Source organism: Aquarana catesbeiana, linkage group LG05, assembly GCF_042186555.1.
Source record: "Aquarana catesbeiana isolate 2022-GZ linkage group LG05, ASM4218655v1, whole genome shotgun sequence".
Taxonomy (NCBI): domain Eukaryota; kingdom Metazoa; phylum Chordata; class Amphibia; order Anura; family Ranidae; genus Aquarana; species Aquarana catesbeiana.
In genome coordinates this window covers 72,761,676-72,787,862 of record NC_133328.1, presented here as the reverse complement: position 1 = coordinate 72,787,862, position 26,187 = coordinate 72,761,676, and the positions used below count along the sequence as shown (strand labels likewise).

The window sequence follows — 26,187 nt, the reverse complement described above, 5'->3', positions numbered from 1 at the left end:
ATGTGGATAATATTCACTAATGTACTTTCTATGTGATGGATTTATGATTTGTTTTTAGTTATTTATATTGAGTTTATAGGTATATACACACCTATTTTGTATAATCTTGCATTATTTACTTAAAGTGGTTGTAAAGGGTGATGTTTTTTTACCTTCATGCATTCTAGGCATGAAGGTAAAAAACCTTCTGTGTGCAGTAGCCCCCCCTAATACTTACCTGAGCTTCCTCTCAACCCAGCAATGTGTACAAGAGTCTCGGCTGTCCCGGGACTACCTCTCCTCATTGGCTGAAACAGCATCGGGAGCCATTGGCTCTGGCTGTGGTCAATCACAGCTAGTAAGCCAATGAGGAGAGAGAGGTGGCGGATCTGAGCCGTGGCTCCATGTCTGAATGGACATGCAGAGCAGCAGCTCGGGAGTGTGCCTGCTTGGGGCACTTGACAGGAGGGAGGGGCCAGGATTGTCGGCAGGGGACCCGAGAAGGAGGATCAGGGCTGCTCTGTGCAAAACCACTGGTTTTGATAAGTATGACAAGTTGTTTGTTTTGTTTTTTTATTTATTTATTTTTTTTTTAAGTATCACTTTAAGAAAATCAGTTTAGAACATGTTTTGCATGTTATATACAGTATATGTATGTGTGTGTTTTTTTTGTTTTTTTTTACCTGTGTAAAGTGTATTATGGAGCTGCCATATTTGGAAATCCAGGGATCCAGCTAAAGCATGTATACAGTATAAATGCCTGACTGAAAAGGGGTGGAATTGATGATGTCACCTGACCAGCAGATCAAGAGCTTTTCTAGAACGTAGGTGTTTTAAACAGAAATGTTATACTAAAAAAGAAGCATGGGAAGGGAGGAGCTAAGCTTATTGCTCCATGAACAAAACACAGATTTTTTTTATTTTATTTTTAAACCTCTCAATTACAAAGTTGAGTGAGCAGTGTGGATTATACCGTTAGAAAACTATTTTCTCATGCAAGGTTGACTTTAACAGTTTTGAATTTTCATATGTGGTAATAGGTTTTACATGTAGAAGTACTATATTACGGGTAGCACTGAGACGGCAGAATGGGTCACTGGAGTGCTATCGCTAGCTTGCTTGGGTTTTCTATTTTTCAGTGCATTAGCTCCAAATCGCTATAGATAATTTTCTGCATCCTTTGTTAGCATTCAGCACCACGCTGACTCCCTCGTCCCCTGTGGCCAATGAGGTTATTAGCGCTTGCTCTGCAGCTATCCAGCTTTCCCTTAACAGACCCAGTTAATAAAGACTTGTCTTGCCACAGGAGAACAGAGATTTACTGACTGCCTCATCATGGGATTAGTTTGTAAGGATTTTCAAATTTTAAACACAATGAGAGGTTTGATTAAAATTGGTCCTGACATTAAAAACATTTTTCCCTTGCATTGGCAAGTTAATTTTTTTCCCTTCACTAGAAAGACATAAATAGAGCTATTAGATCATTTAAATTCCAATGTTTCTAATGAGCTCATTAAGAATGTAATTAAGAAAAATAATTATTTTTGTGGTGTTTTCATAAATCTCCCTTCATGTTTTGATAGAAGCAGGACCTTCTGTTGGTATACCGTACGTTATACTTTAGAGTTGACAGAATTTTGGTTGGTATGAATATTAAAATGAAGAAGGTTTTATTAGCGGTTTCCTACTAAACGTTGGGGGAGGGGGAGTCACGTTAAAGAAATTGTATTGTCCTAGGCCATATCGCTGTCCGATGTCTTAGGGGACCTGGTGGTGTGGTTTACATAGACAGCCTTCCCATGATAAAACAAATGTATCTTGCTTGGAGAATTCTGAAGGATTTGATGAAATGACTAGGCATAGTCACATGACACATTATGCAGAAGTTGTGAATAAAGCTGTTTTTGTTTTACATATTTTATCATAATTGACTATCCAGAAGGTCTTTTAACACGTTTACTAAAGATATTTAAAACTCAACTTTAGGATAAGCAAATATTGGTGTGCTTTGTGTATTTCTTCCAGATCTGTGCAGTAATCTAGTGTGAAACTTTACCTCTGTGTAGGAGCTTCCTTTAATAAAGACCACTCACTGCTGCTCTCTCTCCTTGATCAGGGTGACTGGTCATGTTTCCACCCCTCCTATAGTTTTTTGCAGACAGTCTGTGATGGGTGGACCTGTTGGGTGCCTCACATAGCTCTGCTCCCTGTGCAGGCTGTATGTGGCATAATGATGATGTCATTGCTACATTTACAAGATTATAATTGGGTTTGTAAAGGCATTTCGTGGACACTAATTGGATCTGTGGTATTGAGGAATATAAGTTTTTTTGTGCCTCAAGATCAGCTATAAAATCCTGTTGCTTTGGTGCTGCAGCTATGTGTTCAGATTTGTGCTTGGAGTTCCAGTTTACCATAATCTTATGACGTTCATTGCTTTTTTCTTTCTTTAAGTAGTTATAAAGGCTGAAGGTTTTTCACCCCTGCAACTTCCCCGGCGGGAGCCATTGGCTCCCACCACTGTCAATTACAGCCAGTGGGGAGGGAGCAGGGCTGAGCCCCTTTCTGTGTGTCTTATGGACACGGAGTGGGACTCGGGAGCCAGCATGCATGAGTGCCCCCTTAGCGGGCAGCTTGTTTTGGGTGCACTCAGAGAAGAGGAGGAGCCAAGAGCAGCAGTGGGAGACCTGAGAAAATGAGGATTGGGGCTGCTCTGTGCAAAACCATTGCACAGAGCAGGTACAGTAAGTATAACATTTTTGTTTAAAAAAAAAAAAGTTTACCTTTTAATATTACTTTAACACTTACTGTTCTGTATGCTCACAATGCAGGTGCTAACAATGCCTAGTTGTGTTGCATTTTTAGTGCCTCCCAACTGTCCCCTTAAGTTGCAAAGTCAGCGGATGGGGGTGTTCACACGTCCTGATTCTTTTCTTCATGCCCGTGGCAAGACTATCACTCCTGTTACGTTCGGCGTCAAGTATGCCAGCCAAATGCGACCCATTCAAGCAAACGCTCTGGTAATGCTCTGTAATCGCAATCAATAAGCACAGTTTTGGTGCTTTGGTGCAGCATTTACAGGATTAGAGCAGGCAATGAGAAGGCATAATCACAGTAGTCTAGACTTGTGTAGGAGAAACTTACATAATAGGAATTGTTGCTAAAGTCTCAGACCAGTCTGCATCTGTAAGCCCGCCCACATCTGTATACAAGCTTTTTCTGCATGGTAATGAATTTCTGTGCACATTTTGACACCTTTAGTTTTAATTAGAGATAAAGTGAAACACTAAGTTACTCATGGCAAGGTTACATAAAAACAAGCTTTGCTAGAATAAATTATTTATTTGGATCTAGATGAACAGGACATATCAGTGTCTCCATGGATTATCATAAACATAACGCTTGCCCATGCACATGAAGGGTGAAAAAAAAATTCTGATCATAGGTCTGATTGTCTGATTGTGCTGCCTTGCAATAATATTGCATAAATGGGTATTGATCAAGTCTCCTATTTTGATGCTCAAAACACTATGCTGGGATGAAGGAATTGAATGGTGAAAATTGGAACATCACATAATGTATTGCTTTGTTCTGTAACAGTGAACTGTAAGATGACTGCTCCATATATGCCGAATTTAATTTAATTTACACTGACTGCACAGAAGCCTCATGAGATGGTATGCACTAGGGTTTTTTCGTGGTTTTTATTTAAGGTCACCAACACATCCAAATTCACTATTCTATTAGGCAAACCTCCAACCACTTAGCACATTTAAATTGTGCCAGTTTTATGCCAGTGCTTCCAGCTATCCCATTGAATTAGAGACATCTCCCTAGCTTCCTAATTCTGCAATCCCTAAGTACTTGGAACTTCAGACGCCGTGCAGAGGTATACATTTAAAGGATCTTTTGACATGGATTTAATTGATATCCAGCATCTTAGTTCACAAATTTTACTTGACCGAGCAGAGCTCCGCCATCACCTCTGGGACTTGAGGTGTCAACTTGTGTACCGCTGTTCATTCTGACATGCAGGGGGAAGAAACACCAACCCCACTGTAGGTCTCAAATATGTGTCTGGATGTGTACAATAAAGTGGTAATCCTCTTACATCTAATATTTAAGTTATAGATGGTCTATGCTCGGGATGACTCACACACTGGCTTCATATATATATATATATATATATATATATATATATATATATATATATATATATATATATATATATATATATATATATGTTTACGTCTTGCATTTGTAGTTTCTGGCTTGTTTTCTGCCCTCTGAAAATGATGGGCTTCCAATCATTTACTGTGCCTCTATCATACAGAATAAATACCTAAATCATAGGGTGGTAGGTATATCAGTTTGGGGTAACGTTATCCTTTAAAACTTTCTAAAGAAACTGTTCCAGGGTGATTGTGTTTATCTGCCCCCTATTAGCACTATATTCACTGGAGCATTTGCAGAGCAGGTAGGGACTGGCCAGAAAGGATTACTGTGGTGCAGTTGGCCAGTTGAAAATGTTTTCCACTGTATGTGACCTAAAAATCTATGTTCATTTGCAAAGTTTGCTAGAAATATGGTGCAGAGCAGTGTGTAGAGGGCTCATTCAGAATTTTTACTATATGTAGATAGATTCCATATTAAAAGCGTGGCCTTGAAAGAATTCACCATCTTGCTATGTAGATGCTGACTGGCTTCTCTTGCTATGACTCCCCCTTCTAATCTGAGCACTGTTAGGTTAGAGAATAGATTACAAGAAGCTGGTATCAGGACAAATTCGGGGGTATATACTCCAGTTGCTCAGGTTGTGCAGGTAAAATGTGTTATTGTTAGTTCTGGGAAAGGTGGGTTGCAAGAATATTTGAATAATTTCTGTTTACATTAGCAGAATGATGTCAATCACATAGACCCCCTGCTACAGTTTACAGGTTTCTGTTTTGAGTAGGACACAGTTGAAGTGACATTATACATTGTTGATCTCATCTATAACTGAAACTTTATCGTACATCATAGGACACAGAGCCTTAAGTATTTACTTAGTGGGTTATAGCTACCTTCAGGTGTTGACACTGGCACACCCAATACAGGAAGTTGACTCCCCTATATAACCCCTCCTCCTTCCAGGAGTATCTGTTTTTTTGCCAGTATCTAAAGGTGTTGGCACAAGTGAAGATGTGCTCTGCGGAGCTCCAGGAGGGATCCATGCTGGATTTAAAAAGCCTCCACAACCGGATCCATCCCGCCACTGCAGCTCCAGGATGGTACCCGGGCCTCGCATACAAGAACGAAGTTTTGCCTGTAATGCTCCTCTTTGAGGGCTGGCCCCTAGGAACCAGGACTCTTTGTGGTCTTGCTACATTACCTAAAGCTGTCCTGAGGGGTGCTATAAATGGTCCAAAGGAGTGGAACCCCTATTAAAAGGGCCCCAGTCTTTGAAGGTTTAAACATGCTGCCCGCCGTGATGGGTGAAGTTTGAATCTGTCTGTTTACAGCAGTATCCTGCAGCGAGGAAAAGGTAAGAGGAAAACATAGGAACTGCAAAGTCCACCTATGACTTTTCTTTTAATAATATTGTAAAATGCCTTAAAAACTCCTCTAGAGGGAGTAATAGTGTATAGACCCTGTTTAAATCTGTGCTAATACAGTATGTGTCTCAGCAGCTGGAGGAGGGTCTCCTCTCCCCCTAAATGGGGAAACTGAGTGCATAGGGATACATGTTATGTTTAAACAAGCATAAATCTGGAAAGCTGATAAAAAGGCTGTGTAAATCCCCTTCCCCCTCCCCCGCCTCCCCTCTGAGGTAACTCTTGCTAAAGCACAGGAAAGGGCGTGGCGCATAGACAATCGGGCTCACACCTGAAAAATCTTAAAGCTGATACTCTGGGAAACCATCTATCAGAGCAGCTGCAGCAAGGCTGCCACAGGACACAGAAGTGCTGGTGCACGTGAGGGGTTTACACAGGCATTTGCAGTACAGGAAAAAACGTATTGTTTAGCATTAGATCATTCTATGCTACCACTGTTTTTCCTACTATTGTTCAAATAAATAGAACGGTTCTTAGCATACCTTTTTGCTTTTTGTGCTTTGCACTATGGCTTCAAGGCTTACTACTTTTCTTTTTTGAAAGCCTATGGCGTGCATAACACACCCAAAAACTTCACCCGGTGCCTAAAAAAATGTGCACACTCATAAAGAGTGAAACACAAAAAAGAGCAAACGGGTACACGATAGTGCCTTGCCCTGAATCCCCCGGGGCGTTAGGCTCCAGACGGGGACAAGGGTACTTTATAATTGGTCCATCTGGCAGAAACCAGATGGACCCCGTTCTCTGGAGGGCCTGCTGAAACAGACCCACCCAAGTACTAGGTGAGGCTCCCCCGAAGGGAAACCCCATGAGAGAGGGCGAACTAAGCCAAAAGCCATGTCCACCCCTTCCCAAGACTTTCAGGGCTGGCCCGTGGACCCGCATCCCTACTCATCACACAGTGCAACAAACCGTGTACAAACATAAAAATACAAAAACTGACAAACATAGGCTTAATAAATAAAATAAAGTGGGGAAAGGATAGTGAAGAGGAGAGTGAAAAAGGTGGCCATTGTGTAAAACAATGACCAGGCCCTCCGGCCAGGAATAAAAAAATTCCTCTGGTCCCAGCCAAAAGGCCCGGCCCAAGAGGCAGGTGCTAAAAAAGCGTGTTCTATGGTGCAGTGACCGTGGTGCCTCAAATCAAAGTGACTCCCACTCACAGTGATTTTTTGGCACCCCTGGACTGTCACTCCAGGGGCACATACTCCATAGGCTTTCAGGACCAACCCTGACCCATGACTTGCAACTTGGTCTTCGGTCCATAGATTCACAAAATTTTACCACGTGGATGTAAGAAGGAATGAGGATATCACCTTCGGGCACAGTGTGCTGCAGGCAGCAGCTTAAGACTTCAAGGTCTGGGGGTGCCCTACGGGTTGTGTCTCCCTCCCCTCAAGTAGCATTGCTATGGGACGTCCCACTTAGTAAATACTTAAAGCTCTGTGTCCTATGATGTACGATAAAGAAAATAGGATTTTTAAATCCTTTTCTTGGCGTACATCATAGGACACAGAGGTCCCAGGGGCGTGGCTAGCCGATGGAGTGAATGGATGCTAGTTAACACAGCTCTTCTCCGCTACGGGCCTTTAGGGGGGGTTAAAAGCGACTGAAAGCCTCGTTTTCCACACCCGACTACCCCGCACGAACCAGGGTACCTCGAGATGCCATCCCGCAAGAGGAAGGAAGGCAGCCAGCCGAGTAAACTGCCCGACTATTTTACACAGCAGCGCCGTTACATGGACCAAGTGGTGGCGGTGGCAGGCAAGGAGAGCATACACGCGTCTCTCACACACAGCACAACGCAGCTCCAGGATGGATACCAGGCCGCACCGCCGGTAAGCCAGGGAAAGGAAATTTCTCCTCACCGCCATCTGTGTCATCCAGCCCAGCTAAAAGAAGGCAGAAGATGGACAATCCTTCAGCAGAAACTCTGGAGGTAAGCCTGGATTCATCCCTTGATGATACCAGGGAGCTGCAAGACTCACTCACTGACTTTCCCACTATCAATGCCAGTAATGGATACTACATTAAAAGATATGTTCGTATCCTTGAGGTCTACTCTGCATACTGACATTCTTGCATTGACCCAGCAATTCCGACATCTCCACAGTAAACAAGAGTCTCCCATGTGGAGGCAAAAATGGGAGAATTTGCTTCTACTTTCAATGACCTAGTGCAGTGTTTCTCAACTCCAGTCCTCAAGGCGCCCCAACAGGTCATGTTTTCATACTCTCCATTATTTTGCACAGGTGATTTGATCCGTTTCACTGCCTTAGTATTTACCACAGTCATTTTATCTGAGGGAAATCCTGAAAACATAAACCTGTTGGGGCGCCTTGAGGACTGGAATTGAGAAACGCTGACCTAGTGGATGCTCACAATGATAGAGATGACAAACTGCTGCAGATGAAACTTAATCTAGCAAATTTAGAAGACAGGTCCAGGAGGAATAACATAAAAATTAGGGGGATCCCTGAGACAGTTAAGCCCCCCGACCTGAAAGAATACTTTGTCAATGTCATGAAAGTTGTTCTCCCTGATGCACCCATGGAGGATCTGATAATAGATCGTATACACAGGCTAACAAGGCCCAAACACATTGCACCCATCTCCCCAGAGACACTATTGTAAGAATCCACTTTTACCACACGAAGGACCACTTCATGGCAGCCACCAGACGCCGTGAATCACTACCTCCTGATTTGCAGGATTGTCCTTTTTCGCCGACCTGTCGGCCTTTACTATGCAACAAAGCAGACAACTGACTACAATAACAAAACCCCTGCACAACCACAAGATCACTTATCGCTGGCTATACCCTGCGAAACTACTAGTGACAAAGGATGGCACTACTCATTTAATAACCAACATAAAAGAGGGCCTCCTCCTCATACAAGAATGGCAAATCATTGATCCGGGAGCCGTAGATAAAAATGACACCAGCCCTCTAGTACAATCTCGCTACAACTCTGATGCCGAAACAGGCTGAACTCCTTACTTATATTTAACATACCTTTCCTTCCCCTGAGGGCCCAGGGGATTGCCACTAAATCTCTGTTACCCCTTAAGTTGAGCGGTTGTTCTTACCGCACAGATTCTCCTTAGAATCGCAAGTTCCTTTACTGTTATTTTTTGTTTATTTCTCACATAACTGCTCATTCAAAGGCTATTCAAGGGACCTTACCATCTCTACGTTTTGAAGGGACGGCCTACGCCTCAACTCCTAACCGTTCGACTACCTACAGAGATCGCCTCAACCATCTCTCCAGTGAAAGGTAAATCTACATCCCACCGAAACACCTCTATACACTCCATAAACTGATCTCATCAAAGATACAGAATGCCGATTAAAATTACCTCTTTTAATGTAAAAGGCTTAAACAGTCCTCACAAGAGGCGAATGGCATGGAAAGAGGCGCTTAAGTTTCAAAGCGATTTAATCTGCTTTCAAGAGACCCATTTTGTTTCCCACAAGCCACCCATTTTCCAACACCGCAGATTTCCCCATGTATTTCAAGCTAATGGCCCATCCAAAAGAAAAGGGAGTGGCAATAGCTGTCAAAGACTCTATTCAGTTCAAAAGTCTAGACCTATACTTTGATGAATCAGGTAGATACATAATCCTCGTATGTGAACTAAATAGCACCAAATACACGCTGGTTAATGTGTACCTCCCTAATACAAAACAACTACCTTTTCTGGAAAAAAATCTGGAAAAAAGTCTCCACAATGTGCCAAAGAACTGTACTCATGTGCGGAGACTTTAACATAATACCCAACAAGGATCTGGATTTATCCAGTGACACTAGGCACAACAATGCAGAGCAACGTTGGATCGATTCATCTCATCTTCAGGTCTTCATGACGTGTGGAGATGCCAACACTCATCAGAAACAGACTATATGTTCTTCTCCAGTGTTCACCACACATATTCCCGTATAGACTTGTTTCTGGTAGATAAATTTGTTTTACAGCAAGTTGTGATGTCAGATATTCATCTCCATGAGTGTGGGAGATTGTCGCACCGAAACCAGGGCAAACAGATGGTGTAATGACATATATACCCTGTCTCAACCTAACAACCAAGACCAAATTAAAAAAGCACTTAAGGAATTTTTCGCCATCAATGCTCCTTCGGTCGAGGATCCTTTCATACTATGGAACACCCATAAGGTTTACATTAGGGGACTACTTATAAAAATGAGTACAAAATTAAGGAGACAACGGTCTGAGCGGCTTACTGAATTACTAACCAAAATCAGTCACTTAGAAAATCTCAATAAACAAAAAACAACACAAAATATCAGAGAGGCACTGTTCGTTACCAGACAAGAATTGCAAACCCATCTGGTGGCCCAACATGACCACCAGGTGCGTTCCTTAAAGGCTCTATCCTACAGGTATGGGAATAAAGTGGGGAAATTACTAGCTAACCAATTGAAAGAAAAGATAATTAAACAAAAAATCTCTTACCTTGTAAACCCCAAAACCTAATCGAAAGTTACAAACCCCAAAGAAATAGCAGATGCCTTTAGTGACTACTATGAAACATTGTATAATCTCAACAAAGACCCGACCACCTTCCAACCCACTACGGACATAATTTCAGACTTTTTATCCTCAGTGAATCTGCCCACTGTATCTCAAACTGACCTAGACCATTTAAATGAACCTTTCACAATACAGTAAATAGAGAATTCCATCAAAAGCCTCCCCCACAACAAATCCCTTGGACCTGACGGTTGTTATTCTGAATACTACCAATTGTTCAGTCCCATCTTATCACCGTATCTTCATCAAGTCTTTAAAGCAGCACAGGCCACTGCGAGTTTTCCCCCAGAAATGCTCACAGCCGCAATAATTACCCTTCCCAAACCTGCCAAGGAACCTAACTTGCCACAAAACTTTAGGCCAATCTCCCTACTAAACGTAGATGTTAAATTATACACTAAATTACTTGCTCACAGACTAATGGACCTGCTACCTAAATTGATAAATTACGACCAAGTGGGCTTTGTATTGGGTCGCCAGACTACAGACGCCACAAGAAGGATGTTAAACCTCCTACATTTGGTGGGGAAAAGAAGGGAGCCTTCTCTGCTTCTAACATTGGATGCAGAGAAGGCTTTCGATAGACTACACTGGGGATATCTTGGCGAGGTCTTGGGGAAGTTTGGACTGTCCGGCCCAATACAAAATGCAATACTAGCATTATACTCCTCTCCCTCAGCATTTGTTTTCACAGAAGGAATGTTTTGGAAAACATTTCAAATCACAAATGGGACAAGGCAGGGATAAATTAGGTCAGATCCAAATATCCAGGACATCTTAGCTCATAAACACCAGCATACAATATCACTAATTGCGAATGATGTCATCCTATCCATGTCAAACCCGGCCACTTCACTTCCTGCTGCCCATGATATTTTGCAACTGTTAAGTAAAGTGTCCTATTACAAGGTCAATGCCACCATCACATACTTAGGCATCCAACTTACCTACCCCCTCACAAATTTATACCGTGTCAATTATACCCCACTAGCTAACACATTCCAACAAGAACTTTCTAGGATCCAAAAATTCTACCTAACCTGGTCTGGACGTCTGGCAGCATATAAAATGCTAATACTACCGAAGTTAATTTACTACTTCAGAGCACTGCCAATCCCACTACCCACCTCCTTTTTCACGACTATGCAAAAACAATTATCGAAATTTGTGTGAGCGGGAAAAAGAGCCAGATGTTCGCCTCACATACAGAGCAAGCACAAATCTGCAGGGGGTATGAGCTTACCAGTGCTAAAAGACTACTATATAGCAGCTATTTTAGACCAACTTAAAAATTGGTTTGCCTAACCCACCACCAAACCCTGGTGCCAAATAGAACTAACATGGCTAAATACAAATTCCCCACTTTCACTTCTTTTGGCCTCCAATTTACCTAAAGACAGTGACCTAGCAGACCACCCCACAATTCAAACAACATGTCAGGCCTGGACAGAACTAAACCCAACGGGGAATGCATTCTACCCAACAACCAATGTCCCTATCTTTCTAGACACCCTAAGGTGGATAATCTCTAACATACGGCTAGACAACTGGATAGAGAACAAAATACTAAATCTAGCAGACATCATAATAGGGGACAAAATAATGCCATTTATAGCTATTCAACACAAGTACAAGATTCAAAACACAGAAGTCTTTACATATACCCAGATCTCCTCTTTCTATCGAACTACAAAGGGCACTCATAGACCGATCTCAGAAAAATTTGGAAATTCATTACTAAAATGGGAAAAAGAACTGGGTAAGGAATTCACGGAACTACAATGGATGGGTGCAATAAAATGCCATCATCAGTATTCTAGGTGTGCTAACTACGAAGAACTTTCCCAAAAACTTATGTTGAGGTGGTATTTCACTCCCTATAAAGTCGCTAAGTTTTCAAAAGATAATTCAAACCTTTGCTGGAGGGAGTGCAGGCAGGTAGGCACCATGTCACATATGGTGTGGTCCTGTATCAACCTCTGCAAATTTTGGTCAGACATATTTAACCTGATCTCAAAAGTGTCAGGAGTCCTTTCAAAACCGAACATTGAACAGGCCATACTCAGCATCAATATGTCATTATTCCCAAAAGCAGTGAGGTCTATTGCCACACACACCTTACTAGCTGCGAGATCAGCAATAATGTACAGATGGAAGACTATGGATGTCCACAGTGTAAGGGATGTAAGAGCCAAAATAAATGATAGCTGAATACGAAAGAATAATGGCATACAAAGATGACAACACCTCTAAATATGAGTCCAACTGGTCCTCTAGGAAAGCCTTCTCTTCTTTCTCTCACACACCTTAAGTACCTAAATATTTGTAAATAACGTTATATAATAACTTCTTCCTTTATAAGTATTTTCAACTACAGCAATTCATTTTTGATGCTCCTTTAAATGTAAATGATCAATATTAACCTAGTAGAAGTACGGGGTGAGGGAGGATTACCCTTCTGAGGCGCAGCTTGATCCCATAGGGGGGCACAGAGGGTGATCCTTCTCTCTTTATAATACCTTTTAGATGTAACGCTCTATTAACTTCAAGGAATTTGACCTAAAGTACAGCAATGGGATGTGTTTAATACTCTGTAGATACTGGAGTATAAATCATATCTGTATCATAACAATATTACTGAATATATTATGACTGTTACTCTTCTTTATAAATGTTCAATAAAAATGATTGAATCAAGACACAGAGGTCCCGCCCCTCTTTTTATGGGGTGTAAGTATATTGCTTATATTGCTTGGCTACAAAAACTGAGATACTCCTGAAAGGAGGAGGGGTTATATAGGGGAGTCCACTTCCTGTATTGGGTGTGCCAGTGTCAACACCTGAAGGTAGCTATAACCCCCTAAGTAAATACTGAAGGCTCTGTGTCCTATGATGTACTCCAAGAAAAGGATTTTACAGGTAAGCTGTTTTAAAAATCCTATTTTTAGCCATATGATTTGAAAGCATAGACTTGTAAGCCATGTGTATTGCTCACTTTTTAATTCCTAGCTGGCATAATTTGTCACACACAGTAAATAAATACATGTCTGCTGTTTTTCTTAAAAAGGAACTGCAGTCTGCTCACATAATTTGTAATACAAACATCTTTACAATTCTGAAGCTTCCCTCCAACCACTTTGCATATTATTTTATATATACTATGATTCTGTACTTGCCAAATATGCTGCAGAAATCTCCCTCCACTGAGTCTGGCTGCAATCATTTTAACTGTGGGCAGCTGAAGCTGCTGCCTGTTCACTTCCTGGATTTACACAGAGGCACACCTCCAGCTCTGCATCTCTGATTGGCCTTCTTATGACTTATCCCCCCTCCCTTCCTGGCAAACTTTCACCAGAGTTAGAGAGAGATGTGCATGATGTCAAACGCCTAGGCATTTTTCCAGACAAGAAACAGGAAGTGGGCTGTATAAGGTATCTACTGGCAGAAAAAAAAATGTTTTACTATCCAAAGGTAAAACAACAAGGGCAGAAGATTTAACCGCTTGCCGACCGGCGCATGCCGATGTACGTCGGCAGAGCGGCACGGCTGGGCACATGGGCGTACCTGTACGTCCATTTGAATTTCCCGCCGTGCCCGTGCATGTGCGCCGGTCGGCAGCTCCGTGAGTCGAGTCGTGGGTCCCACGGACTCGATCGCCGCGGGGATACCCGCGATCGCCTCACGGAGCGGATGAACGGGGAGATGCCGTTGTAAACAGCATCTCCCCGTTCTGCCTAGTGACAGGTGTCACTCGATCTCTGCTCCCTGTCATCGGAGCAGAGATCAGTGACGTCACCCACACAGCCCATCCCCCTACAGTTAGTAATCACTCCCTAGGACACACTTAACCCCTCCCCGCCCCCTAGTGGTTAACCCCTTCACTGCCAGTGTCATTTTCACAGTAATCAGTGCATTTTTAATCGCACTGATCGCTGTATAAATGACAATGGTGTCAAAAATGTCCGACATGTCCGCCATAACGTCGCAGTCACAATAAAAATCGCTGATCGCCGACATTACTAGTAAAAAAAAATGTATTAATAAAAATGCCATAAAACTATCCCCTATTTAGTAAACACTATAACGTTTGCGCAAACCAATTAATAAACGCTTATTGCGATTTTTTTTACCAAAAATATGTGGAAGAATACGATCGGCCTAAACTGAAGAAAAAAATTTTTTTTTTTATATATTTTTGGGGGATATTTATTATAGCAAAATGTAAAAAATAATGCGTTTTTTTCAAAATTGTCGCTCTTATTTTGTGTATAGCGCAAAAAATAAAAATCGCAGAGGCGATCAAATACCACCAAAAGAAAGCTCTATTTGTGGGAAAAAAAGGACGTCAATTTTGTTTGGGAGCCACGTCGCATGACCGCGCAATTGTCAGTTAAAGCGACGCAGTGCCGAATCGCAAAAAACGCTCTGGTCAGGAAGGGGGTAAATCCTTCCGGGGCTGAAGTGGTTAATAGATGGAAAGATGAAAAAATGACTGAAGTTCCGCTTTAATAAACTCAAGTCTGAGGGCTCCAAAGACACTGAACAGTACTTTGGAAGGGAGTGTTGAGCTGCTGCTGGAATTGCTTAGTCAAGCTTTCTGTCATGTAATGCTGTTTTCTGCTTTCTGCAGGTAAATATCAGCTTTCCCCAACAGTGAACATGCCTCAGGATGACACTGTGATCATCGAAGATGACAGATCCCCAGCAATGCCTTCCCAGCTCTCTGACCACTCGTCGTCCAGCTCACACGATGATGTAGGATGTGTTACAGACTCCGCAGGAGCTTGGTCAAAAAATGTTACTAGTGAATCCACAGAGAGGTAAGCCTGGATTGTATTTCTTTGTAAGGTCAGCACATTGTAGTTTAGGTTAACCCTCAAGCAGGTTCTGCTTAAACTCCGACTCATTTAAAAGAGCTCAAGACAAACCACAAAATCTGTGTTTCTATTTTGAATGCACTGTTTGGCAGAAAAGCACTAACTTGTATCTGTTTCTAGCATTCAATAACTCCAAAAGCCTGCTTTGGAAAGAGGAACCTATTTTCACTGTATCAGCCTCTGCAAACCACTTAATATGATCTGGTGATGGGAACATGGTGAGATTGCAGGCTGTAAATCGGTCCTGGGATACAAATTTCAACTCTATTACAAGTATTTCTAATGTTAAGGAGATTTATGCACCATTTGAAAGTTAAGCAACAAACCAGACTCAGCTTGCCCTGCTCTATGGAGAAGAAAAGGCTCATCATGCTCCTTGGCCCTTTTGCACAGTTCCCAACTGTCCCTGATTCTGAGGGACTTCCCTATGTCCCTCTCTCCTCCTCATTTGTCCCTTATTTTGGTCTGATCTATATAGTTTTATCTATCAAAAAGTCCTAAACTTCCCATCCAATTTCTAACTCGCTGCATCTGTAAATTCCAAAAGCCAATATAAAGGAATAGTAGTAAAAGTGGTAAAAAAGCAATTTTGTGTTTAACCAGTCAATTTTTTTTTTTTTGTACAATTTTCTTTTAACCTTTTCCTACCCACGCCAATTCTGACACTTCACTCTTACATGTAAAAATCATAATTTTTTTGCTAGAATATTACTCGGAACCCCCAGAGACCATAGGGAATAAAATCGTGGTCATTGTAACTTTTTATCTCACGCAATATTTGCGCAGTCATTTTCCAAATGTTTTTTTTTTGGGGAAAAAAAAAACTGTTTCATGCATTAAAAAAAAAACAAAACCGTAAAGTTAGCCCATTTTTTTTGCATAATGTGAAAGATGCTGTTATTCCAAGTAAATAGATACCTAACATGTCCCACTTAGAAATTGTGCGCACTCGTGGAATGGCCCCAAACTTTGGTACTTAAAAATCCCCATAGGCGTCAATTTAACATTTTTTACAGGTTACCTGTTTAGAGTTACAGAGGAGGTCTAGCGCTAGAATTTGCATTTTTATTATATTATTAATTTTTAATTATTAATTTTTTTTGTTTATTTTACTTTTATTCTATTTTGACACTTACTTTTTTTTTTATCTCTTTTATTCCTCTTATAAAGAATGTAAACATCCCTTGTAAAAGGAATAGTGCGTGACAGGTCCACAGCGAAATCTAGGGTCAATAAGTCCCCAGATCTCGCCTCTAGGCTGGGAAGCCAGAAAAAACAAAACAAAACAAAAAAAACGATCCTGGCTTCCCAGTAGAGGCGGCGGCATTTTTTCAAATTTAGATGCCGGGGGTGACATCATAACATCGTGCCCGACCTCCGAAAGATCATAGAGAGATGACCAGATTCTCTATGGTAAACTTCTGGCATGGACTGATTCCTTCTCCCTCTCGCTAATCGTATGGGAGAAGCGTGGAGGGGGGGGGACACACATCTCCTTCTGCTGCCTGTAAGAATGATCAAGCCCCTATGATTGATCTTAAGGTGCAGGGAATCGCCGGCTCTAAAAGAAGATATATGAAGGGAAGTAACCAAGGAGGGTAGCAGGAGGTGTGTCTTATGCCTATATACTTTTGCTAATAGATTTCCCTCATTCCCATCTCAGAAAGTTGATAGGTATGCTTTTAGTGTTGGTACAGTGTTAAAGTGCACCAATGCTGTAGTCACTGGCCAAAATCTGAAAGTGCTGTTTGCTGGGCTGTCTAGCCTTTTAATCCTTTTGAGTTGCTGACCCAAAACAGACATTCAACAAATTCCTAATCACTATACTTGGTATAGTTGAGTATTGAAACCAAAGCATTAGCAAGGCAAATCACACTTTTTAATTTTTTTATTTAGCAAGAATGTACAGCAATGGCAAGAGGTGATAACAGCTTTACTTATTGGGAGCCATAGCTCTGGACATTTAGGAGGGAACGGGAACTATATAGGGACAGGGGTAGCAGTGGCCTCTGTTGTCTTTTGGGGGAACAAACAATATCTATTAAAGCACTAACCTATAGAAAGTTTTTAGAAGCGCTTAGACTTTCAGACTTTACTGTCTACATGCTTGTTCCAGGTTGATCAGGTTGATTGACTTATGAGGTAGTAAAGCCAGGTTCAGAGCGACAACTTCTGACCTTTGAAAATATCAGTACTAACAGCTCATATTTTTATCCTCATGGGTCCCCAGGAAGATAAAATATGTAAGTTCTTTCTGATACCCACATTTATTCATACAATTTGTAGTTCAGTTGCTGTCCTGTGGCTTCTGTACCAAATGCATTCATTCAGTTTGAGAAAACAGCCAAAACTGATACCTGCTAATAGATATGGGATACAGCCAATTGTTTTGTTTCTGTGCCACACTACCTGGCAGGTTTGCATTATTTTCTTCACACAGTGAAACCCAGAGTTGATAGTCACCTGGAATTTGATAATTATTAAACAGTCTGAAGACTACAGCCTCTCTTCGTAATTGGGGAATTGTGCATAATTTGCAAGCCTTGTAATTATGTACATCAATAAGCAAAATAAAGCTCTCAGTTGTGCCACCTCCTAAGGCTGTAGTGATAATTAGTACAAGCAGTGAGAATTATTATATGCCGCTTTTGCAGTTGGTCCTTCTCTTGAGCATGCTTTTAGAGCATCAGCATGATTGCCAGGGAAAGAGCGAAGCAGAGCACCTTCCCTGTACAGCTCATCTCAGCTATTCTGAAACATTGTTGTGGAAGGGAGCTAGCCATTACAGCTGCCACATGTTTACATGCTTTGGCATTAAGTCCATATATATATATTTGGACACAGGCACAATTTTCATACTTTTGGCTCTGTATGCCACCAGAAAAAAAAAAATTAAAGCAAAACAATCCAAATGAATTTAAAGTGCAGACTTTCAGCTTTAATTCAAGGGGCTGAACAAAAATATCAAGTACAAATTTTAGGAACTGCAAACATTTTTATACACAGCCCCCCCCCCCCCTCCATTTTCAGGGGCTCAAATGTAATTGGACAAATGAATGTAATCATAAATAAAATTTTTAATTTTTAATATTTTGTTGAGAATGTTTTACTTGCAATGACTGCCTAAAGTTTGAAACCCATGGACATTACCAAAGACTGTTTCCTCCTTTCTGGTGCTTTGCAAGCCTCTAACTGCAGCAGTCTTCAGTTGTTCTTTGTGGGTCTTTCAGCCATTAGTTTTGCCTTCAGCAAGTTAAATGCATGCTCAATTGTGTTGAGATCAGATTATTGACTCTGCCATTGCAGAATGTTTCACTTCTTTTCCTTCAAAACTCCTGGGTTGCTTATGCAGTGTGTTTTGGATCATTGTCCATCTGTACTGTGAAGTGCTGTCCAATCAACTTTGCTGCATTTGTGTAATTCTTGGCTGACAGTATATCTCTACACACTGCAGAATTATTCCAGCTGCTTCTGTCTTCTGTCACATCATCAATAAACACCAATGACCCAGTGCCAATGAAAACCATGCATTCCCATACCATCACACCGCCTCCACCATTTTTTACAGATGACGTTGTGTGTTTTGGATAATGAGCCGTTCCAAGACTTCTCCACACTTTGTTCTCCCCATTATTCTGGTACAGATTAACCTTTCATCAATCCAAAGAATGCTTTTCCAGAACTGGTCTGGCTTTTTAGATGTTTTTTGAAAAACGTCTAATCTGGCTTTTCTATTCTTCAGGCTTATGAATGGTTTGCACGTTGTGGAGAACCCACTGTATTTGCTCTCATGAAGTCTTCTCTTGATTGTAGACTTTGACAATGATACCCCCACCTCCTGGAGAATGTCATTCACTTGTCTGGATGTTGTGAATGGGTTTTTCTTTACCATAGAGAGGACCGATGATCATCCACCACTGTTGTCTTCCATGGACGTCCAGGCCTTTTTATGTTGCTGAGCTCACCAGTGCGTCTTTTTTTCCTCAGAATATACTAAACTATTGATTTGGCCACTCCTAACGTTGCTATCTCTCTGATGGATTTGTTATGAAAAACGTTCGAAAAATCGAGAAATTGTTTTATGAAGCCTTACAATGGCCTGTTTCATTTGCAGGGACAGCTCCTTTGAACACATGATGTAGGTTCACAGCAATAGATCCCAAATACCACACTTAGAATCTACAGACCTTTTACCTGCTTAATTGATGAAGAAATAATGAAGGGGTAGCCCACACCTGGCCATGAAACAGCTTCTGATTCAATTGTCCAATTACTTTTGGCCCCTTGAAAAAGAGGGGATAGCTATTCTTTAGAGCTGTAATTCCTAAACCCTTCCTCCGATTTGGATGTACATACCCTCAAATTAAACCTGAGAGTGTGCGCTTTCAGACCATATCCATTATATAACTATAGCTTGAATATGTTTTGGTAAATACCTGAAAAAAACTAAAATTCTGCCTGTGTCCAAATATATATGGACTTAACTGTAACTTGGCACTTCTGGGATGGTAGAATAACAATCCCTTACTCTTTGGGAATTCTGTTCCAATGAACATTTTGTTTTTTTTAGTTTTCTCATTTCCGACCTACTGTTCAATGTTTAAGGTCATGCCACTTGCAGTTTGGTAAAGGGATTATTTGGATGGGAAAATGCAGCATACTTTCAGGTGTTTGAGACACTTCTAAGGTCATGCGCATGTTGGTTTGACTTGTAGTTGACCTCCTCTTAAGCTGCTTTGGCATACCTATTCAATTGCATGAAGAGAAAGGCAGATCCGATGCGAACAATAGCTCATATACACAGGTCCTAACTACATTGCCATTAACGAAAACCTACATTGAGTGTGTCTATATAGTGTGTGTGTGTGTATGTATATATATATATATATATATGTGTGTGTTTGTGTATAATATATATATATAATGTTGCCATTTCTGACCTTTTCAGAAAATATTATTCCCTGGCTGTCATGCTATATTGAATATGTTTAGTACGTTATAAGACACTAAGAGTTAGTATGGAGATTAGGAGTCCTGATTTCACTCTGAAGTTTTTGGTTTGCATATTTGTTTCAAATCTGTCACAAAAGTGTTGATTTACTAAAACTGGAGCGTGCAAAATCTGGTACAGCTGTCCATGGTAGCCAGTCAGCTTCTAACTTCAGCTTGTTCAATTAACCAGTTAAGGACCAAGCCCATTTCTGACATTTGTTGTTTACATGTTAAAATCAGTATTTTTTTTGCTAGAAAATTACTTGGAACCCCCAAACGTTATTGTATTTTTTTTTTTTTTTAGCAGAGATTCTAGGGAATAAAATGGAGCTTTTTACAGTACTTTGTCACACTGTATTTGCGCAGCCGTCTTACAAACAGGCTTTTTAAAAAAATATACACTTTTTTCAATTAAAAAATAGGAAAACAGTAACGTTTTTGCCGAGTAAATTGATACCCAATGTGTCATGCTTTAAAATTGCACACGCTCCTGGAATGGCGACAAACTAAGGTACTTAAAAATCTCCATAGGCACTTTAAAATTTTCTACAGCTTACCAGTTTAGAGTTAGAGGAGGTCTTGTGCTAGAATTATTGTTCTCGCTCTGATGATCATGGCGATACCTCACATGTGGGCGCAACTTGCATATGCGTTCACTCCTGTGCATGAGCTCAGAGGGATGGGGCGCTTTGAATTTTATTTAATTTTTTTATTATATTATTTACACTTTTTATTTTTACACTGTTTCTTTGAAAAAAAATGTTTTGATCACTTTTATGTGTAAACATCCCTTGTAATAGAAATAAGTAGAACAAAGTCTCTTTAATGTGAGATCTGAGGTAAAAAAAAGACCTCAGATCTCACATTTACATTTAAAAGCAAAAAGAAAATGGGCCCTTTTTGATGTCGCTCCAGTCCTCCAAGGGCATAGTGTCGACTGGGCCATCTTGCCCTCACTCGACTTCATGCCCATCTGTCCAGCACACGGATCATTTTTGCAACTACCGATGGCTCTGGTAAGCGGGGAAAACAACTGTGAAGCGGCGGGGGGGAGGGGGGGTTCGGGCAACTCTCCCACCACCCATAAAAGTGATCCCTTGGCGTATCCGCCAGGACCACTTCTATCTGACGCCGGGTCGCCTGCTGTGTAAAAATATACCAGGGTTATGGGAGCTATCTGCTGCCATAACCACAGTACATAACGTCAAAGTAGCGATGTACATACATATGGTGGACGGTCCGAAAGTGGTTAAAGTGGTTGTAAACTTAAATGGCTAAAACTGATCTAACCTCCATGTATTTATTTGTTTGTACATTTAGCAGTACAGTGCAGTTTGCTTTTATTTTTTCCAATCTTAATACCTTTTTTCTTTGTGCTCATTTATGGTCACATGTCCTCCCTCAGCTCTGGATCCTGATCTAAGGGAGCCAAGTGGAAGGGACCGAGATTCCCTTCTGTTTTGGGTAAACAGTATAGTCAGTAAATGAAGGCTGGCTGGGCGGGGAGGGGAGGAAAGGAAAGGAGATTGTGTTCTCATTACACACTAAAACCGAAACTGAGAGGGACGGGGAGGATGGGAAAATGCAGAGATGCACAGGAGAGACGCTGGATGACAGAGACACACATTCTGACCACAATTTCATGGCTCAGCAGCCATGATAAACGTGGTCAGCTCACAGATGGGAAGTCAGGATCAACCAGGTACTGTAGAACAGTGGTTCTCAACCCTGTCCTCAAGTAGCATAACAGGCCATGTTTTGGGAATTTCTCTTGAATAAAATAGCTGTCCAAAATACTAAGCCATTGACTATGATTTAAAGCACCTGTGCAAGATAAAGGAAAACCTGCAAACATGGCCTATAGGTGGTACTTGAGGACAGGGTTGAGAACCACTGCTGTAGAAGATAGAAAGCTGCAATTGAAAAGGAAAAAGCACTATGTTATAGCTCGTTCCTTAAAGGGGCAGGACCATGATTTTTTCTTTAGGGTAACAACCACTTTAAGCTTTGACAAAAAAAAACCCCAAAAAGCCTGGAAGCCAATTGGTTTCTATGCAGAGGTGCGCCAGATTTTGTGTACTCCAGTTTTAGTAGATCAACACCAAACAGTTGAAACCAGAGGTAGACAGGCAACATTGTTTTCTTTGATAAAGACTGGTGAAGATTATCTTCAAGGTAGTGAGATTTCCTTGCCATAGTTCATGTTTCTGCCCTCTTTACAGATTATGGGTGTCTGCAGCCACTTTTGCTTGCTCCCACTTCTTATTTTTCAAAATACAATAAAAAAAACAGGCAGGCAGAATGGCTCTAGGACAGTGGTCTCCACACTATGGCCCTGGGGCTGGGTGCTGATCTTTGCTTGCCTTTATTGAGCCCTTGAGGCATTATTATTCCTGCCACTGACACCAACAATAGGTCACTATTCCTTTCTCTGACACCAACGATGGAGAATTATTCCTTCCACCGACGACATTTCTCCCCCTAATATCAAAGATCAGCATTGTTTACTCACCCTGGGCCCAGTCCAGCCACCCTAAAGTCTGAAGGACAACAAACTGGCCCTATCTTTAGAAAGTTTGGAGATCTGAAGAAACTCTTGGGTGGTTAAGCTTTCCAACATTTACCAAAATCTGAAATATTAGTTTCGAGTGGACTGGCAATCTGAGCACTCAACACTGCACTTCAACAGATTGTTTTTCAGCTCAGTGCTGAAGACACCTACTTACTTTATCAAATGTTTTGGTAGCCAATACCCTGAACTTCTGAACCATAAATTCTGAAGGCCATAAATTCCCAGTCCTGTTCATCTAAAACTCTTGGCAATTTAATTACATCATTGATCCTGCAAAAATAAATAAATGATATCTCTGCTCCATACACTGCAGACTTCCAGAAAACATTACATCTCACTGGAAAAGAGAAGACATTCAATGCGGCACATAAGATTTAGGGCTTTGTGTATTTCTGCTAGGTCCTAGCTAGTCCATAGGATCATGAGGGGATGATATATATAGATGTATATGTGTGTGTGTATGTATATATATGTGTGTGTATATATATATATATATATATATATATATATATATATATATATATATATATATATATATATATACTGTTTAATTAGCGCCTAATATGAAGTTTCTGGTTAATATTAACAGCTCACTGATATTTTTGTTTAATTGCCTGGAATTGCCATTTAAGTTTTGCATGCTTGTAAGGACTTTTTACCTGTCGCTCTTTCTTAATAAACTATAAGTGTATTCAGAGTATTTAGCTAATGTCACTGGATTCTGATTAAAGGTCATGCTTCTTGTGCCATATTAATTAGGCCCATCACCTATTAAGACATAGAGAATCATCTTCTGGTACAGCCAGTTCTGACCATGTGACTTTCTGGTTTCTGTATTCACAATCGAAGTGCACACATTATAAAGCAGCCATTAAAGACCAGATTCATTAACAATAAAGCCATGCAGTTCAATTTCCTGCAGTCAGGGGGCCAAGTAGACAGAAGGGAGCTGCGTGTTCTCTACAACCTCATGCTCGGAGGCAGAAACTTGGAGCAGTCACAATGGACATATGAGGGTTATACAAACAAGCCTGGCAGCTGTTCTGAATCACAGAGGAAAATGTATGCCGTCCAGCATGACATTATCTCCCTAATCCTTCATGAAAATATTATGAAAACAAAAAGTGCAATAAGAAGGGATTAATATAAGGAATGTTAATAATATGCAGGGTCGCCGGGTGGCGAAGCTCTTCCCAAATCAATCCTGGGGAGTAGATTTGAGCCTGCAAAAATCTGATGAATATTTTAATAATTGGGCGGAAGAGGGATGAATGTGCTGGTGGGACACAGCTTAATCACCATGCTCAGTAATACATGGGGAAAGGTGACTTTCAGGACATTTGGAAATGTTTGTTCTGCAAAGCACTTATGGAGTGACACTTTAAATAAGTGTGTTATGTCTGTGGCTAAATTCAATTTTTGTTGCCCTTTTAAAGCCTAAGTTAAGCGTTTTCACATTTTCTACCCTGGATTTATTTGCTTTACATTATTTATCCTTTAAATAACAGATGTGCTTCAGTTTAAAGTGCATTTCACCCATTACAGTCAGATTTGAGAACTACCCACTACATGTTCACAAAGCATACCTAAAAATAATTATACAAAAAATAATTCTTCCCTTTCTGGTTGTTTGGAGCAGGGTTATACTCAGCACTCTGTATTGTAGTTAAGAATTAGTCAGAATAATGTGCAAGTAAGAGACAGATGTAGAGACAGTTTTTTTTTTTTTTTGTTTTTTGTTTTTTTTTTAAGTGCATAAACAATGTACCACCGAAGGCTTGAGTTCTTTAAAGTAGAAGTAATCCTTCAGTTAAAAATTTTTCGAGCAGGCAGATTTTTGTTTTTCTCTTCCTCTGCAATAAAACAAATTTACCTACCTGTTTGAAATCTTCTGTTGCATTGACACTAAGCTGTATGTGCCAATCTCCGCATACATTCTTGGCATTGTACCAGTGTATATCAGAATGAATGACTCCTGAAGCCCCACCAGAAAATGTCAGCGGTATGTGATGGTTCTGCTTTAACCCTTTAAGACAGAGAGTCCTGCACATCTGGTATACAACTAATGAGGATCTGCTAGCACAGTACAGACAGAGTTAATAATGCTTTGAAAACAACTGTCTAGCCCTCTCCTTAACATTAGATAAAATATGGAAATGGTAGGCCGATTTTTTGAATTAAAAAGTAAGCAACAAGTTTTGAATTTTTTAGTTATGCTATGTGAATGGGAACATATAACAAATATAAAATGTAACAAATATAAAATAGGTGTTTTCAAATATGGAGGTGTAAAAGTGGAAATACACTTTAAAGTAAAGCTGTCAATGGTGCGCTGCAATAAAATGCAGCGTGTCAGTATTTTATCGCAACGTGCCCTAGGCTGCATTGCAGTATGAATGGGACATGGGAAAAAAATGCTTCCTGTGTGTCCTTGAGGTGACAGGTGTTTTACAAGTACCCAAACTTCTAGAATTAGACATATTCGATTTAGGTTAAGCTTTCCATCCCCCCTTTAAACTTAGCAGTGTTAGCACTTGTATGGCTATAATGGGCACTCTTGTTAGCCGAGAGGGTGGTTGGTAAGGCTTAGCCCAGAAATAAAGTTAGAGCTGCCCTCTGTAGGACCATACAACCAGGGTCAGTAATGTACATAGAAGAGGCTAACATAGTATGGTTAAAATAGACACAGGTCCATCTAGATCAGAGGTCCCAAACTGGTGGCCCTTCCGCTGTTGCGAAACTTCAAGTCCCATGAGGCATTGCAAGGCTTACAGTTAAAAGTGTGACTGCCACAGGCAGAGGCACAGGCACTTTCGCAACAGCTGGAGGGGCACCAGTTTGCGACCCCTGATCTAGATCAACCAATAAAAGAGAAAAACAAAAAAAAACAAACCCATATACACAATCCTATACCCACAATTATTCCAGAGGAAGGCAAACTCCAGCAAAGCATGATTCAATTTGCTGTAGCAGGGGAAAAAATTCCTGAGAGGCAATTGGATATTCCCTGGATCAACTTTACCTATAAATGTTAGTACCCAGTTATATTCTGTACATTTAGGAAGGAATCCAGGCCTTTTTTTTAACACAATCTACTGAGCAAGGCAGAACCAGCTCTTGAGGGAGTCTATTCCACCTTTTCACAGTTCTTACTGTGTAGAAATCTTTCCATATTTGAAAATTAAATCTCTTTTCCTCCAGAGGTAAAGCATGCCCCCTTGTCCTTTGTGATGACCTTAAAGTGAATAATGCAACACCAAGTTCACTATATGGACCTATGTATTTATACATGTCGATAATAGATAATGAGAAAAGCCTAAGGGGGGGTAATAAAGCTGGTGTTGTCTTTAACCACTAGCAGACCAGCTGCCGCAGTTATACTGTGGCAGGTTGGCACGGCTACGCAAATCACCGTAGCTGGACGTCGCTCCTTTAAGATGTCACAGCAGGCACGCGCCCGCCGCCTGTCTCCAGCGCAGATGCATGTGCCCGGTTGGTGCGATGACTGCCGGGCACCCATCATCGCTTGTGACAGAGCAAGAACCGGGATCTGTGTGTGTAAACGCACAAATCCCAGTTCTCTCAGGGGAGAGGAGAGAGATTGTGTGTTCATACTAAA

General features: G+C 41.0%; 1 protein-coding gene across 5 annotated transcripts in view; it reads left to right on the top strand.

Annotated features, from left to right (window-relative positions):
* PARD3 (par-3 family cell polarity regulator) overlaps positions 1–26,187 on the top strand; it is an 867,373-nt gene that overhangs the window by 483,133 nt on the left and 358,053 nt on the right. For all 5 annotated transcript variants that reach the window (XM_073629882.1, XM_073629881.1, XM_073629879.1 and 2 more), the window contains one exon: positions 14,758–14,947. In XM_073629882.1, the coding sequence (XP_073485983.1) occupies positions 14,758–14,947 (190 nt within the window). The remainder of the gene's footprint in view (positions 1–14,757; positions 14,948–26,187) is intronic.